General features: G+C 46.9%; 1 protein-coding gene across 5 annotated transcripts in view; it reads right to left on the bottom strand.

The window, feature by feature from the left end:
• Positions 1-15,932, bottom strand: part of Mtss1 (MTSS1, I-BAR domain containing) — a 137,328-nt gene that overhangs the window by 17,458 nt on the left and 103,938 nt on the right. For all 5 annotated transcript variants that reach the window (XM_026782454.1, XM_026782455.1, XM_005354568.3 and 2 more), the window contains exons 5-6: positions 14,849-14,940; positions 11,595-11,669 (exon numbers count right to left, since the gene is read on the bottom strand). In XM_026782454.1, coding sequence (XP_026638255.1) covers positions 11,595-11,669; positions 14,849-14,940 — 167 coding nt within the window. The remainder of the gene's footprint in view (positions 1-11,594; positions 11,670-14,848; positions 14,941-15,932) is intronic.

Genomic DNA, 15,932 nt, shown 5'->3' with positions numbered 1-15,932 from the left:
GTGTAAAAGAGCTGGCTGTCCTGGAGGAACCCACTCTGTAGACGAGGCTGGCCTTGGACTCAGAGATCTGCCTGCCCCTGACTCCTGAGGGCTGGGATAATTTATTTATTTTAATTGTACGTGTATGGGAATTTTGCCTGCATGTATATGTGTGCAACATACACATGCAGTGCCCATTTTGGCCAGAAGGGGGCTTCAGAACCCCTGAAACTGGAGTTACTGTTGGTGGGAGCTGCCCTGTGGGTACTGAAAGAGAACTAAGCCTAGGCCCTCTGCTGATTTACCTCTCCAGCACTCAGACAGCTAAAGTGGGAGAATCAGCCTGGGCTGTACCGAGACCTTGTCTCAGAAGAAAATAATGAAAATAAAAAATAGGCCTTACCTAGGAGAGCAAAATGAGTGTATGATCAAATTTGATAAATACATATCTAAATTACTCTACAATTACAGCAAAGTTATTTTAAATATGTATTATGTTATAATTAAAGGATTTTAAATTATAGCATTCTAAAATAAGTATAAGCTGTAAAGATTGCTCTAATTATGGTTATAGTGGGAACATTTCTATTTAGGATATATCAGACCAAAACACAATGATTATTTCTTAAAAATCCTGACACACCACATTATTATATTTATTTTATAGATACACGGTATATTAAACATTTATATATTATATTATAAGCACACATATGTAATTGCTTAAGAAATTCTGTTGAATATACTGATTTTAAGCTGTCTGATTTTAGTTGTGCTGATTTTAGTACACCTGCCTCTTGGTCTGTCTCTCCAGGGCTGTAGCATCTCCCCTTATATGCCTAAGTCCTGAAGTCTATCATTTAAATGAGCCTCCCATACACTTTAAACCATCTCTAGATTGCATACCATACCTGACTCAAAGTATATGTTGTATCAATCATTACTATATTAAGAAACAGTGATATGAGAAAGCCTGCAGGTGCTCGGCAGAGATGCGGATCTTAAGAGCATTCCACTGTGCGCTGGCCTGGGCTCTACGAGCTCAGGGCTGATCCACAACGGCACATCATTGCCCTGCAGGCGGCACGGTCAGAGTCCTTACTGCCACCACAAGTACAGGCATTGGGGCTCCGTCTCTCTTTTTAAGATTTATTTACTTTTATATGTATGAGTGTTCTGTCCACATGCAGTGCCTGCAGAGGCCAGAGAGGACGTCGGAACTCCTGACACTGGAGTCAGTGAAGGCTGCGAGCTGCCATGTGGCTTGAGTCTGAGTCCTCCGGAAGAGCTGCCCAGTCATGTCTCCAGTCCTGAGGCTCTGAGCATGCTTGCTCCCACACAAACTCCATCCCCCTGTCTCACCCCTGCTCCCTCCACCCTGGCTTCTGAAGTGTCTCTTCAGCCTGCCCGGAAAAGTCTTAGTTGCTTTCCACTGGCAACAAATCCACTCTTCTCAGCAGCGTCCACTGCTCTCAAGAAGAGTCCAACATCACAAATCCAAGATCCTTAACAAAGCCTGCCCCCTGGAGGACTTACGAGCATCAGTCTCCGTCCATTCACAAGCTAGGCCATCTTTTGCTACTCTATCCTTTTCCCAGGGCTGGGCACTGTTCATCTCCATGTGTGCATTTCCTCTTCCCCGCCTGCTTGACAGCTCTTCATCCTGTGTCCCTAGTTAATTCTCCAGTCTTCAGGAAGCTCGGAATCCCAACCAGGATTCTCCTCCTTGACCCTCGGAAGTTCTTTACTCTGGCTCTCCTTCAGATTTCCTGTGTTACTTCTCTTAACCTATTTATTAACTTAAGATCAGTCTATGCTGCCGGTGGGAGGGCCGGTGGGAGGACCATACCGGGATGAAACCCGTATCTTGTTGTTCTTACTGTAGCTTCTCATACACTGAGAGTATGCTCATTGGGCATAGTTGCCTGAAGTCAGCAGGTGCTCAGATCCCTCCAAAGGAACGAGATGCCAACAGCATGACACTGAGTGTGTACTCAAGGAGCTCAACCACCATCTCCTAAATGACCTAAGAGCCAAACCTTCTAGGACCAAGAAGAAGCCAACATAGAGAGCCCGGATGGCTTGGATGGCTTTCCAGACAAAATTCCTGAGCAAAAAAAAAGCCATCTGGCCTTTTCTGTAAAATAAGTCATCTGTAGCCTCCAGACAACCCCAGCCCCCAACTCCTCTAGCACCCAGGGCTTGATTCTACTCATGCTGGGGAATCCTGAACACCAGTCAGGAGGCCCTTAGGAGTCCCCGTGAGAGAGGAGTCATGATTACTTTCTGCAGAAAATTCTCCCGGGCCACCACATTACAATAATGGGTGGCATGCTGTGGGCCAAGGAAGGAAGGAAGGAGCTAGACATCGGGAGTGGGATTTCCAGGGGAGTTTACAAAGCTTTCTGAAATGGAATCCCAGCAGCATTGCCAATTTACTCCCCTTCTTTACATAAACATTCAAGGCGGGAGTCAGTAATTTTTCCATGGGGAAGCTGGAACAAAGCGGCTTGCACGGGACCACAATTCCCAGTGCTGAGTTACTAATGGGCACAGCTGGACTCTCACCTGGGGCCTTCTCGGTCAGGAACCCCCCCACACCCCCTGCCTCCTGATCATAGCCCCTGGTGATGTCCAAGGCTCCACACCCTTCACCTAAGCAGCTGGACCAGAGCGCCAGGTGGTTACCTGGGACTGCCCATCCCCCATGCTGCAGCCCACAAAATAAGGAGTTGCAAGGGGCCTTGAAGAGTAACCCTGGGCCAAATCAGCTGCTGGATGCTAGCAAAATGGCCCAAGGCCTTTCTTCTTCCTGAGACAGACACTGAAGGAGCCTCCAGAACTCCATAAAATACCTTCCCCATCTGCCTGACACGTTATCGCTGAACTCCATCCTAATGCCTACTCTACCACGTTGCTACCCCTCACACACAGAATGCGGCTTACAACCAAAAATGGCTAACAACGCTCCTTCTCTCTCTTTTTCAGTGGTGCAGAAAAGAACTGGTACCATTAACAACTGGTAGCCTCCTACAGCCCACGAAATAACGGAATGTAAACACTGGCACATACGAGACACATAGGATAGGATGGAGGATACAAAGATTCAAAGTGACACTGGGAATTTACATTTCCAGGAAGAATCCCCTTTTCTCAAGAGACCTGCCCTTGCCGTCCCACACAAACCATTGTCTGTTCAGGTTTGATCAACAGAAGAAAACATGCCTAAAAATAAAAAGGAACGCTACAGAGAGCCCAGAGAGAGCCTGAACAGACTCTAATGGGGCCCCTGCCAGCCCACAGTCTTCTATGTAATAAAACATCAACAACAGTCAATCTCTCCTGTGTCCTCGTGTTTTTCACTCTAGAGGTTTCTGGGTCATCTAAGACCAATAGTTGCTTTTAGCTTCTTAACCTGTATTTGTGGCATGGGGCACCAGCCAGCTGCCTTAGTTCCTGATCCACCCACACCATCTCCCAAGTAACGGAATCACAAGGGTGTACCACCATGCTGCCTTTTAGGACATGGCTAGGCATCAGCCATGGCGGCTGACACCTACCGGCCACCAGTCAGGTATAAACGAGTGTCAGCTTCCAGCCACAGATTCCCCGGTGCCCTCTCCACTACCTCGTCCTTCTGGAATGACTGCCCACCTTACTGCCCACCCACCCAGCCTTCCTCTTCACAGTTCCATCCTCCAGTGTTTTCTATGCACTGCCTCCTCCTGGAAGCCCAGACAGGAGCTTTCTCTTTCTCTGCACACACACAGAATGCTTCCTCCACAGCAAGCTGGACCACGGATATCACAGTTCGTAAAATGTTACAATATTGCAGTTTCTTAGAAAATGACACACACTCAACTTGGTATTCAGCTTCGAAAACCCTTGGAGTTTCCTGAATGACTGGTGACACAATGGGGTGTGGGAGACAGGGCCCACACAGCTCAGAGTGAGGGGCTGATTGCCAGAAAAAACAGCCACTTCATTAGAAGGTCGGAGCGCTCAGCTCCAACACCTGACCTCAGGAAAGGAGGGGCTAGAGAAAGACTTCAGCCAACAATGCTCAAGCTTCTCCTCAAACCTCCACAAAACCCTTGGGGGTCCTCTTAGCATGCGACTGTATTAATAAGCTGGGAAGAGAAGACACCAAAGCTTTGAGTCCACAGTGTCCAATCTTCCCATCCCAGTGTTAATCACATCACCAAGGCTATTTGTCTCTCGGTAGCAAACTGCCCAAAGTGTGCTTCTCTGTGGGTAAAGAGCTTGCTCCGCCAGTCTGAGGATATGACGAGTTGGCCGCAGAGGCACACACCTGAAATCTCAGTGCTGGGGAGAGGAGGGGCAGAGCCAGCCGGTGGAGCCCCCAGACTGGCTGGACAATCAATCCGGCTGAAACCAGTTCAGTAAGAAACTACCTCCAAAAATAAGGCGGAGCACAATAGAAAACAAAAACAAAAACCTGGCATTGACCTGTGATAGATGCACACATGGGCACCAACACCACCCTTCCCTTAAAAGAAAATCCACACCGTGCATTCTCACTAATTAATTTTTAGAAAATAAAAACTAGGGCTGCAGATGGCTCAGCGGTTTCTTAACTCTTGCACTGGCTGGTCTTCCAGAGGTCCTGAGTTTAATTCCCAGCAACCACATGGTGGCTCACAACCATCTGTAATGAGATCTGGTGCCCTCTTCTGGCCTGCAGGCATACATGTAGGCAGAACACTGTATACATAATAAATAAATCTTTATTTTAAAAAAAACAAACAAACAACTATTCTTGAGATCCCCCAACCCAGGACACCCCTGTGACATGTCTACCCTGCACCTCTGACTCTCAAGCCTCTGACTACAAGGTCACAGCCTTATCTCCATCTATTTGGTCCCCTATGCCTAAAGATGCCTCTCTTGCTCCCTTCCTCTTTGGCCCATTGTATCTCTTGCTGATGTTCATCACAGCACTGAGCACATGGCTCCAACGGGCTGGTTTGAGGGAGAGCTTGAGTTCCTTAAAGAAATAGTGTCCTTCCTCCCAGGACAAACTCATCTGTGATGAGTTATGAATCCCTTCCAATATGGAGGTTCCTAGAGCTGTCATTATGCAGGAACCTGGGATTCAAGACACACACACACACACACACCAACTCCATATATGCATATAGAACATATGTACAGAAAATGTATGTCCCTCTGTTGTGGTTTCTAGTTGTGTGTTTCTAGGTATTTTTACAGGTGTGTGAATATTTGTGTTTCTACATCTATGTGTGTCCTGTGCTTCTTTTTCGGCTATTTTGTGTGTTTGTCCTAAGGTTTGTCTGTTTTTATTTTATTTTTAGGTGCCTGGTTGTTTTTTAATGAGAGAGAAAGAAAGAGATGCAGCCAGGCAGTGGTGGCACAAGCTCTTAATTCCAGGACTCAGAGGCAGAGGCAGGTAGATCTCTGCAAATTCAAGATCAGTCTGGTCTACAGAGTGAGTTCCAGGACAGCCAAAGCTGTTACTAGAGGGAAGTAGCAATTTTCAATCAAAAAGATTTTCCCCCTTTTTTCCTTTGCTTATGGAGTGTTGCAAAGGGGTTAAGGGAACACACCTAGCGCCTAGTGTACGCTAAGTAAATGCTCTACACTGAACAACACTGACAAACCCCAAGAATTATCACAAAACTGCTAAAAAGATCCATACCTTCCAGCATGCCTTAAAACTCATTTGGTCTTTCCTTGCATCTCTGCCCACAGACACTGTGACTGATCCACAGAGCTCCCTTTGCCCTAGGGATCTGTGTGCATAACACAGGGAACCAGCAAGGGCTTCGGAGACATCCTGGAAGTGAGCAGAATCTTGTGTGTGGTTTCTTCACTCCAATCTTACCTCTTAGCAATTCGAACAAACACAATGCTGTTTACCCCACAGGCTGATTACACCCGGCTGTAAAGGGTCTTAGAAAACTTGATAGTCCAGCCAGGCACTGGTGGCACATGCCTTTAATCCCAGCACTCCCGAGGCAGAGGTAGGCAGATCTCTGTGAGTTCGAGGCCAGCCTGGTCCACAGAGAGAGTGCCAGGGCTACACAGAGAAATTCAGTCTCAAAACAAAAACAAAACCTGATAGTCACTGGAGGTGCATGTGTTATGATTCAGCTTATCTGAAATATCCAGAAGAGGTGAACAAAGACTGAAAGCAGGGGAGTGGGTGTTGGGAAAGCTGGGGAGAGGGTGTCAGGAGCGACAGTGGAAAGGCATGAGGTGTCTGTGGGAACAATAAGACTGTCCTAAAACTAGATAGTGGGGTTGGCTGCACAACACTGTAAATATATACACGCCACTGAGAGATCTGTTTCTCATAGGGTTTCATAATCCCAATACTGAGACCAGGAAGAGATTGCCCTCTCTAAACTGGGGAATGACTAGCCCAGTAGCACCACAAAATGACAGAGAGGCAAAACTCTGTCCCCACCAAGAGCAGCCATCCAAGCCCTGTCAAAGGAGACCCATGCAAATGGAGCTTGTAGGTGACAGGACCCAATGCAAACACTTCTTGGGAGCTCAGAGAACAATGGGCCACTCAGGCACAAGAGCCACAAGGACACCTCACCGACACTTTCCCAAGACGGGGTGTGAGCAGTGAGACTCCAGAGCCAATGGCAGTTTAGCATCATGATCACCAGAGTGAGGTTCACATCTGACCAAGAAAATCACTTTGATTTGAATTGAATCGAAATTTGAGTTGAATCGAAAGATATGAAGCCTTAGAAATGAAGAATTTCACAAACTGCCAAAGTAAAAGCTATTTCTGCTCTTGTTGTTGGAAGATGATTGGTCCTGGGTAGACAAGGGTAGATACTCTGCAGGCTTAAAAATAACGCATCTGACTCGAAAACTCTTTGGAGTTGGTATTTAGGGTCATAGTTGTTTGCATGTGGAATCAACAAATATATTCATATCTACTTAGGTATGTATGCATTGGATATAGAAATATATTGACTTTCTATGCAAGGGTGCATTTAAAGAACTTAGTAGATTCCTTCTTAGAACTTAGCAGAATCTAATACTGACTTATGAAGACACAATTCTTCAAATGGTGTTGACGGACAGCATCAACGGGCAAATGCCTAAGCAAGGAAATGATTAAAACACACAGATTATTTCCTTAAATTTATAAGAAATTAAACAAGCACAAGTGATTATTCTGAGCCAGTAGGAAAACGTGGATAGCTAGCATAGGTCTGAACAATGCACAGCAAGGACCACACCGGAGCCAGCCACCAGAGATTTGGAGCGTAGACTTACCCTGAGTATCCACTGGCAGGGGCGCACGGTGAGGAAGTGCAGGATACACATTTGACACGGAAAGGAAAACAATAACGTCAAACTGGTATCCGAGCAGCGCCTGCCTAACCTTCCCTTCGCGTCCGACAGCTGCTGGCTGGCGCACTTACACTCCAGTGATCAGACCCACGGCCTCCAGAAACTACAAAGTCCAAGCTCCCCTCTCCTGCCTGGCCAATATCCTTCCATCCTCCCTTCTCCGCCATTCCTACTCAAGTCCTCCTCACCTTGCTACTTGGTCATTTCTACAACAAGAGGATAAGGGTTTGCTAAAGACAGAGAGAAAGAACACATGCCCAGAAGAGGCCAGTGAGATGTCTAATAGGAAAACCTTAACTGGGGAGAGAAGAAGAAAACTATAGTTCTAACATTACAGTGGGATAAGAATGAAAAATATGAAGGAATCTAAATTTTTAACACAATAGTAAACATTCTATTGGTGCAGAATTCTGTGGGCATCCCCTCTCCCCGTATTCCCAGTATTTGACCTTAGATTTCTAGATACTTGGGGGTGGGGGGGGAGAGAATCTGCCTACTTAGAGGGCTAACATCAGCCGTGCAGTGGTGATAAACACCTTCAATACCAGCACTTGGGAGGCAGAGGCAGGCAGATCTCCGTGAGTTCAAGGAAGGCCAGCCTGGTCGACAGAGTGAGTTCCAGGACAGCCACGGATATACAGAGAGACCTGACTCAAAAAACAAACAGGGAGGCATCTAACACCAACATTCCAACTTTCTTTCTCAAATCAAGACCCCGACAAAACGAACCATTAGTGGTTACAGGCGGGAACAGAAGACTCATTAATGCAATCTTTATTTTTACTGTTTTGCAGTGCTGAGGGCTGGAACACAGGGCCTTGTACGTACTAGCCAACAACTCTCCTAACTGAGCTACATTCTCAAACCAATTTTTAAATTTAAATTAATGAACCATATACTGTGGATGTGGCTCAGCAGCAGAAAATCTGCCTGGGTGTGGGTTTGACTCACAAACACCCCCCACTAGCACACACACACACACACAAGCAATGACAATAACATAAACGTTAGATCGTGAGAAGTAAGAACGTTGGTTATGCACAGTAATGCGTCAATCAGAAGTAGAGAGGTAGCTTAAAGCACCCCGTTTTCAATCCTGCTACTTCACTGTTGGGATCCCAAAGACTTGAGCAGGAAGTACATCCAAGTTACCCCACTCAGAGGTCAAGGCCCCAGGGCCAGCTCCACTTCTTCAGCTTCCTGTGGCCCCGTCTCCTTCACGATTTACTAATGCTGGCTCTGCCCCTGACTCAGTGCCTCAGACCAGAAGTTCTCTGAGGGTCAAGTCACCTCTCTCTGGTCCCTTGCTCTTGGCTTTGTGAGCACCTGACAAGCCTGCCTTGGAGAATGAGGAAGCCTTGTATACTTATCCCAGGATGGAGCAGATCCCAAATCCCTTTAAAATGTCACCTAAACAGAAGACATACCACTTAAGAGTGTTTGCGACAGAAATATTGAAACCCTGTTAGATTACTAATCACCAAGCTCTATAGTTAAAAGAGGGCTGAATAAACATGACAACAATTACATTTGTGGAATAAGACGTAGGGGACACAAGTTGTTCATGAGCCACATCCTGTATTAGTGTCTACCACTGTCAAAGACAAGGCTAATGCCAGGCTGGTCTGCACGGATGCATTTGAAATCTCCGAATGGAACGTGAGAAGAATTACCATATCACAGATCAGTCTCTGAAAAACACTTACTGGAAGGCTGCCTCATGAGAGCGCCAAAGACACCCTGGCTGCAGGAGTCAGGCTCCATCGGGACTCCAGCCCAGACCACTAACATTTCATGAGCAGAGTCCAGGTACCCGGCACTTGAAGGATGTGTTATCTATCACCTGAAGGATGTAAGCAATCTCAACTCAACGGGTTTTCCACCAGAATGGGAAACTCAGGCTAACCAGAACCCCAAACTAGGCTCAGAATTCCTCCTACCCTTAAACAATGGCTTTTCCAGCCTATGCTCCATTCAGACACCTTCTGGGAGAGCACCCCCTCAAGATCCTGACAGAATCATGACCCTAGAGTCTTCTGGAAGGTTACCCACAATCATACAATTGTAAGTCTAAAAATAGACTTAGATATTTGGGCGGGGCAGGGATGATAATAAATCAAACTTGAAGTAACTAGGAAATCACCAAGCAGCGGGCCACTGATCCAGCACAGGATCTGGTGAGGAGACCTTGTTAGGACTTTAAAGGCAGTACTTCAGAACCACCTGATCACAGCCTCCACTCTCTCAGCCTCAGGCCCAAATGCCTCAAGACACTTCACAATTCAATGCCAATTATTCTCGAGTCCCAAGGCCAGGCGCATTTCTGCTTGGCACAGCCCAGCGTCCTGGGTCTTGAATCATCCTCTCTAGCCTGGATGTACAGCTCATTAGTGCCCAGACAGCCTGCACCAACATTGGGCAGGTCTGTTTGGCACAACTTCCTCTAATGGTCCACTGTGACCAAGCCATCGGGCTGCACCCAGAGGTCCAAATTCTGCTAATTGGAAAAGACTAGTGACTTTGAGTGGCAGTGGAAAACCCTCTAGGCTCTAGGTAGGGCTTAGACAAAACAGATTACCTCTGCATCCAGGAACTTGAGGCCTCTGACAAGAGAACCCTGAGAAGGCTGAGGGGAACAGCTACTTCTCCATTATCCTTTTCAACAGGCCCCCAAACCTTCTCTAAGTGTAAGCATCACCCCCGGACCATCTCATCAGGATCACTATCACTCCTATTTCAGGGCTGCCAAGCTGCGAACCAGGCGGACAGTCTGCTCTTCTAGGGGCCTCAGACTGATGGACTACAGTGGCATTTTCCAGCACACCACTGCCCTGTAGACTCGCCAGAACAATACAGGCTGTAAGTCCTCTGACTTGTCAAATGCCAGCTGCCAGGTGCCCTCATGAGAGAGAATAAGATACGCAAACCCCGTAACTCACATCCCAGAGAAACTACAGCAGCCAAGAAGGACAGAAAAAATGAGTGTCTCTGAAAACGCCACTGCACGCATCTTGAAACAGGCATAGGGTATCTGTCAGAACTGAGGGGGAAGGGCCCTGTGAAAAATGTGAGTTTTATGGAGCCAACCCTTCCTTCCAAGCTACCCCCCCCCCACCTCACCTCTTGAAATGTGTTTTCATTCTGAACAATCACTGTTTGTCGAGAATAGAGAAAATGGAGAGGTTGGGGGTCTCTCCCTAAAAAGGTTGTTTTGAACAGCCTCTGGCACTATCTCCCATAAAGCAGCCTGCAGGAAGAACCCATCCTATCAGAGGAGATTCAACAACTCAAAAAAAAAAAAAAGTAATAAGAATTGCTGCTTTCTCCTACTCAAGAGCAATTTTCAGGCTCCAGGAAATGTTACAAATCTTTGCAAAGTGGACACGGCCAGACCTTTTCTCTTCAAACCCCATCCGATCTGGAGAGGCGAGGACGGCCCCTGGATGTGACAGTTCATTGGTCTGTCACGAGGAACAGGGAACAGGGTGCAAAGAGACAGCTTGCATCTGCCTGCTTCCCTTGGTGGTGAATCCTAGGTCTCCGCCCTCAGAAACATATTTAAAAATCCCCTAGACAGCAAAGACTAAGTCTCTAGGCTCCCAGTGCAGCCACTGTGCATATATTTGAAAGACTCAAATGAGGATTTCAGAGAATATGGGTCATGAAAGATGCAGGAGGAGGAGGAGGACATTGTTTCCGTGATAATTACTATAGAACATTTGCATAAAGGCTCCTCTGCGTTATCCTAAGGCTTCCAAGGACTTTACCACAGAGCACAGCGGGCAAAGAGCTGCCCTATTGGAAGACAGAGGCAGGGGAATGATAAAGACTACCTGGCAAGAGCTTCTCGCTCATCCATGCCCTGCACTTTAAGAACCTTTAAGCATGGATAGAAGAGTTGGCTCAGAGGTTAAAAGCACCGGCTGCTCTTCCAGAGGATCTGGGTTCAGTTCCCGGCACCCACACGGCAGCTCACAACTGTCTGTAGGTCCAGTTCCAGGGGATCTGATGCTCTTCAGGTCTGCACGGGTGCTACTAGCACACGTGGTGCACAGATGTGCATGAGGGGAAAACACCAGCATTCATAAAATAAGAGAAAAAGAACTTGAAGCCAGGTGGGTGGGGCCGGCTCCTGCCCCTTCTCCAGCCCGCCCCGTCTAAGGAGGCCTCTGAACCGCACAGCTTCTGGCCCACACACAGCACACTTTCAGTTCCTCTCAGAGCCCGAGGACCGTTGCAGACTTTTCGGTTACCTTTCTTCGCCTTCTTCTGCAGTTTCAGCGTGTCAGAGGACTTCTTTTTTATCTCCTGGCGAGCTTTCTTATATTCTAAAAGAAAGCAGAACATTGAACAGTGTTACCGCTCTGCTCAACCTCCCTCCCAGAAAGCATAATCTCAACACACAGCCAACAGCTACCTCCAAATACACAATGATAAAAATCACGGTGACATTTCACCACAAAGGCGTTGTTTACATGAAAAACAAAGAGATGCACTACAGTCTTTCCTTGTCCTGCCCACACCAAGAGAAGATGTCACTGGGGACTGTTTAAAAAAAAAAGTCACAATATGTCTGTTAGAATTCAGGGAAGATCACCAGCATTACCGACTTTCCCAAGGCCCTTGGGATCAGAGATGCATTTGCTGAAGGCATACACAAGCTAAGGTAGAAAACAGTTTTCCTACAGCCCAATTCGGTCCCGGTCACTTTCACATTCAAGCACAAACACGTGGGGCTGGGGAGATGGCTCCCTGGGAAACTGCTTGCCGTGGAAGCACAAGGACCTGAGTTTGGATCCTCAGCCCCCACACAGAGTAAAGAGCCAGGTGTGACTATAAGCACCTGCAACCCAGGGCAGCTGGGAGGAAACAAGATGATCCCTGGAGCTCAATAACCGCCAGCCTCGCTGAAATGGCAAATTCCGTTCCAGGGGAAAGAACCTTTCTCCAAAAATAAACCAAGAGCTACTAGAGATATTAAGGAAGACACTTGGCATTGAGCTCTGGTCTCCATGTGTGCATCCACGGGTACTCACCCCTACATGGGCAAGCACACATAATGCAACACACACACACACACACACACACACACCCCAATCCCTGCAAGTCCTCTTGGTGGAGCAGGAAGCCCATGAGGAGGGGAGAGCCTACTTCTGGTGGCTTTCTGTTCTTCTCTGAGTTTCTCCCGCCTTCCCTGCCCCTCTGAGTGGCTTTCTCTCCATCTGTTCACCTCCCATGGCCCCACCCTCACTGCCATGAGACAGGACATCTTTAAACGGCACCTCGGCACATCTTGAGATGCTGGGGGTGGGTAGCACAGATATCCAGAGACTGACAAAGGGTCTAACTCTGTGTTCAGGGCCCAGGCTGTCTCTGTTTCATTGGGAATATTACAGACAGAAGGAGCTGACCAGTGTTCTCTGTACGCTCTTGGGATGGGCAGGAAGGGCAATACCGAGGACCAACCAAGTGACATTGCCTTACTGCCCAAGCACAGGTCAAGCATAGCTCTTTGCTACTTTCTTCCCATGATGTGGCTCAGGAAAATCACCCACAGACAAGCGTTACTCATCGGTCTTTGAATCTCTTTTATAGTTAGCTTTGCTGTGCATTTAATACACAAATCAAATTAAACTATCAATTCTTTCTCCGTCTGAAAATAATATTCACGTATTTCTATTTTCTTTTGTACTTAATGAAATGATGGCTGGACATTTGAGAAGCTCAAGAGATGACAAGCAAGGACTTGATTAACACACAGTGGGAAAATAAATCCTGTAAATTTGCCCACCTCCTTGATGGCACAGAAAAGCTTAAGATTTAAGTACTGTTTCATACACAGGTGCTTGACCTCAAGAGGAGAAACACCACCGAGGCGTGGCAGCTCTTAAAGAAGAAAATTACTTTTAAAATAAACATCAAGAAGAGACACAGATTCAAGGTGCCATTTTCCCTATTGAAGGTAAACAAAACTTTAAAAAAAAAAAAAAGGAAATGAGGGCTGGAGATATGGTTCAGCAAATAAAAGTATTAGCTGCTTTTCCAAAGGACCCAGGTTGAATTCCCAGCACCTACATGGCGGCTCACAATTGTCTAGTTCCTCAGTGCACACAAGCCTTCATTATTTCACAACATTCTTTTATCAAAATATTTCATTGGATGTCACTCAAGTTTTTCAGTAACATGGCTCCTAGTTAAAGGAACATGACCACCAGAGCTGACCACCAACTTTAGAGGAACATGCACACACGCGTGCACGCGCACAACCCCCCCCCCAAAAAAAAACCAATGAAATAAATCTATGTATTTTGTTGCACCAATGAGTGCACAGACATGGAACTCAGGGAAACCAATCACTCTGGGTGCCTGAACACAGAGGATGGATGATCTGGATGGATGTGAAGTCCCCGGTGGTTACAGCTTCTGGGCATGTGGAGTAATCTTCATTGTCCAGTCTACGCAAGCACAGTCAACCACTCTTAAGACCAGAAAGTGGCCCGTCTCAGGACCACCTGACACGGGGCATCCACACTCTCCAGTTGATCTGAAGAGCACTTTGATGTCAGACACGGACGTGCAGAGTCTGGAGTTTGCCCAGCTGGTTTCCAGTCTTGTTTTGGCACAGCAAGTCCTCACTATGCTCCCTTCCCTGTGTTTCAGAATGGTAATGTGTGTCCTGTGCCCTCATATGCTTGAAGTATGTGGTCTGCTTTTTGAGTCTGATTTTTACAGGTGATTACAGTTAAGAGACTGTATGACTCGCAGAAGAGACTTTGAACTTTGGACTTGAAAACATGGTTGAGACTGTGATAGACTAGGGGGACTTCTGAAGTCGGACTAAATGCATTGTGCCCTATATTGCTACAAGCTTACGGGAGTGGAATGTGGGAGGCTGAATGTAATCAGGCCCATAACCTTATAGGGAGTGGCACTATTCGGAGGTGTGGCTTTGTTGGAGTGGGTATGGCCTTGTTGGAGGAAGTGTGTTCACTGTGGGGGCGGGCTTTGAGGATTCCTATGTTCAGGATACTTCTGAATATTTCAGTCGATTTCCTGTTGCCTGCAAGATGTAGGAGTCTCAGCTCCAGAGCCACATCTGCCTACACAGCATTATGTTTATGTCATGACGATAACGAACTGAACCTCTGAACTGTAAGCTGCCACTCCAATTAAATGTTTGCTTTCGAAGGGTTGCCATGGTCACGGTGCCTCTTCACAGCACTGATAACCCTGGCTAAGGCAACTACACTTCATGTTAAATTCAGTGACCACAAAACCACAGAGCAGTAAGAGAGAGGACTGAGTGCCTAGCAATGTTCCATGCCAGGCAAACAACAGTCAGTCACAATGGTGACAGTTTGGACCCCTTGTCTCCCAAAGCTGAAATGCCTACAGGAGGAGGAGAGACGGAGAGGGTTCTGAGCCGTTCTGGTAACAAAAGAAACCCAGTAGAGCAGTGGCACCAGCCACAGCAGCACCACAGCTTCCATGCTCCGGGCCTCTGTACCTTTTGCATGGTCCTTGTCCAGCTGGTTGGCCACTTTCTTCCATTCTTCCATCTGTTCTTGAAGCGGGTTTATCAGGCAATCAATCAACGCACTTTTGTCAAAAAAATAAAGAAAAGGAGAGATTAAGTGATTAAGCGGGTACTTCCTGTTGTCGAGATGCCCACCTGGTGGTGGGTGTGGTAGGCTTGCCTGTCATCAATTCCAGCACTTCAGGAGACAGGAGGATCACCAGTTGGAGGCCAGGCTGGGCCAGCAGGATGCTCCAAAGGATTTGCATTTAGTGGTCAAACATACTTAAATCATTTCCTTGAAGCAAGTAAAAGGCAGAGTAACGAACCACTATTGCCTCAATATTGTCCACCTTCAGAACAGCCATGGCCTTCAGGATACTTTTTATGACTACTAAGAAGTTTTGTAGAAATGTAAGATGGGGTGATGGCGCACGCCTCCGCACCCTTAATCCCAACAACCAAGAAGCAGAGGCAGGTGGATCTCTGTGTGTTCAAGGCTAACCTGGTCCACTCAGCAAGTTCTAGGCCAGTCAGAGATATCTTGTGAGCCCTTGTCTCAAATAAATAAACAAACAAACAAATAATAAAATTAAATATAAAAACAACTACGTAGAAAACATTTGTGCCTAGCTGGAGAGGCCTCTGCTCATACCCTCTGTGATCTTCCAGCCCATATTAAAAGGCAGGTGGCAGAAACCTGAGGTTTCTCCTCTGGCCACACGGTGGAAGCCACCAAGAGGCAGAAACACCTGAGCTTAACTTCGTGTCTTCTAAAACTCAGAGAAAGGAAAAAGCAATTGTTTAAGACCCCAGGTGTTACAGGCACTCAGGACCTAAAATCCTAAAGACATAGTAACTGCACAAGGAGACAGACGGGAGCAACCCAGAACATTCTCAATTAGCAAGTGCCAGTTTCTAGTCAACGGCAGAGAAGTCTGGGTACTCATGCATCACCTCAAAAAAAGATAGGACAATGCTGGATTGTGCTGATCTGCTCGGAACACAAGGGCCATTTATATTTGACAGTGACTCCAAATCACTGAGCCAGCCATCGCCCTTTCACCCTACCCCT

This window comes from Microtus ochrogaster, chromosome 15 (assembly GCF_000317375.1).
Source record: "Microtus ochrogaster isolate Prairie Vole_2 chromosome 15, MicOch1.0, whole genome shotgun sequence".
In the NCBI taxonomy this organism is placed as follows: Eukaryota; Metazoa; Chordata; class Mammalia; order Rodentia; family Cricetidae; genus Microtus; species Microtus ochrogaster.
Note: the sequence above shows the minus strand (reverse complement) of the source record. Positions and strands in the feature narration are given on the sequence as shown.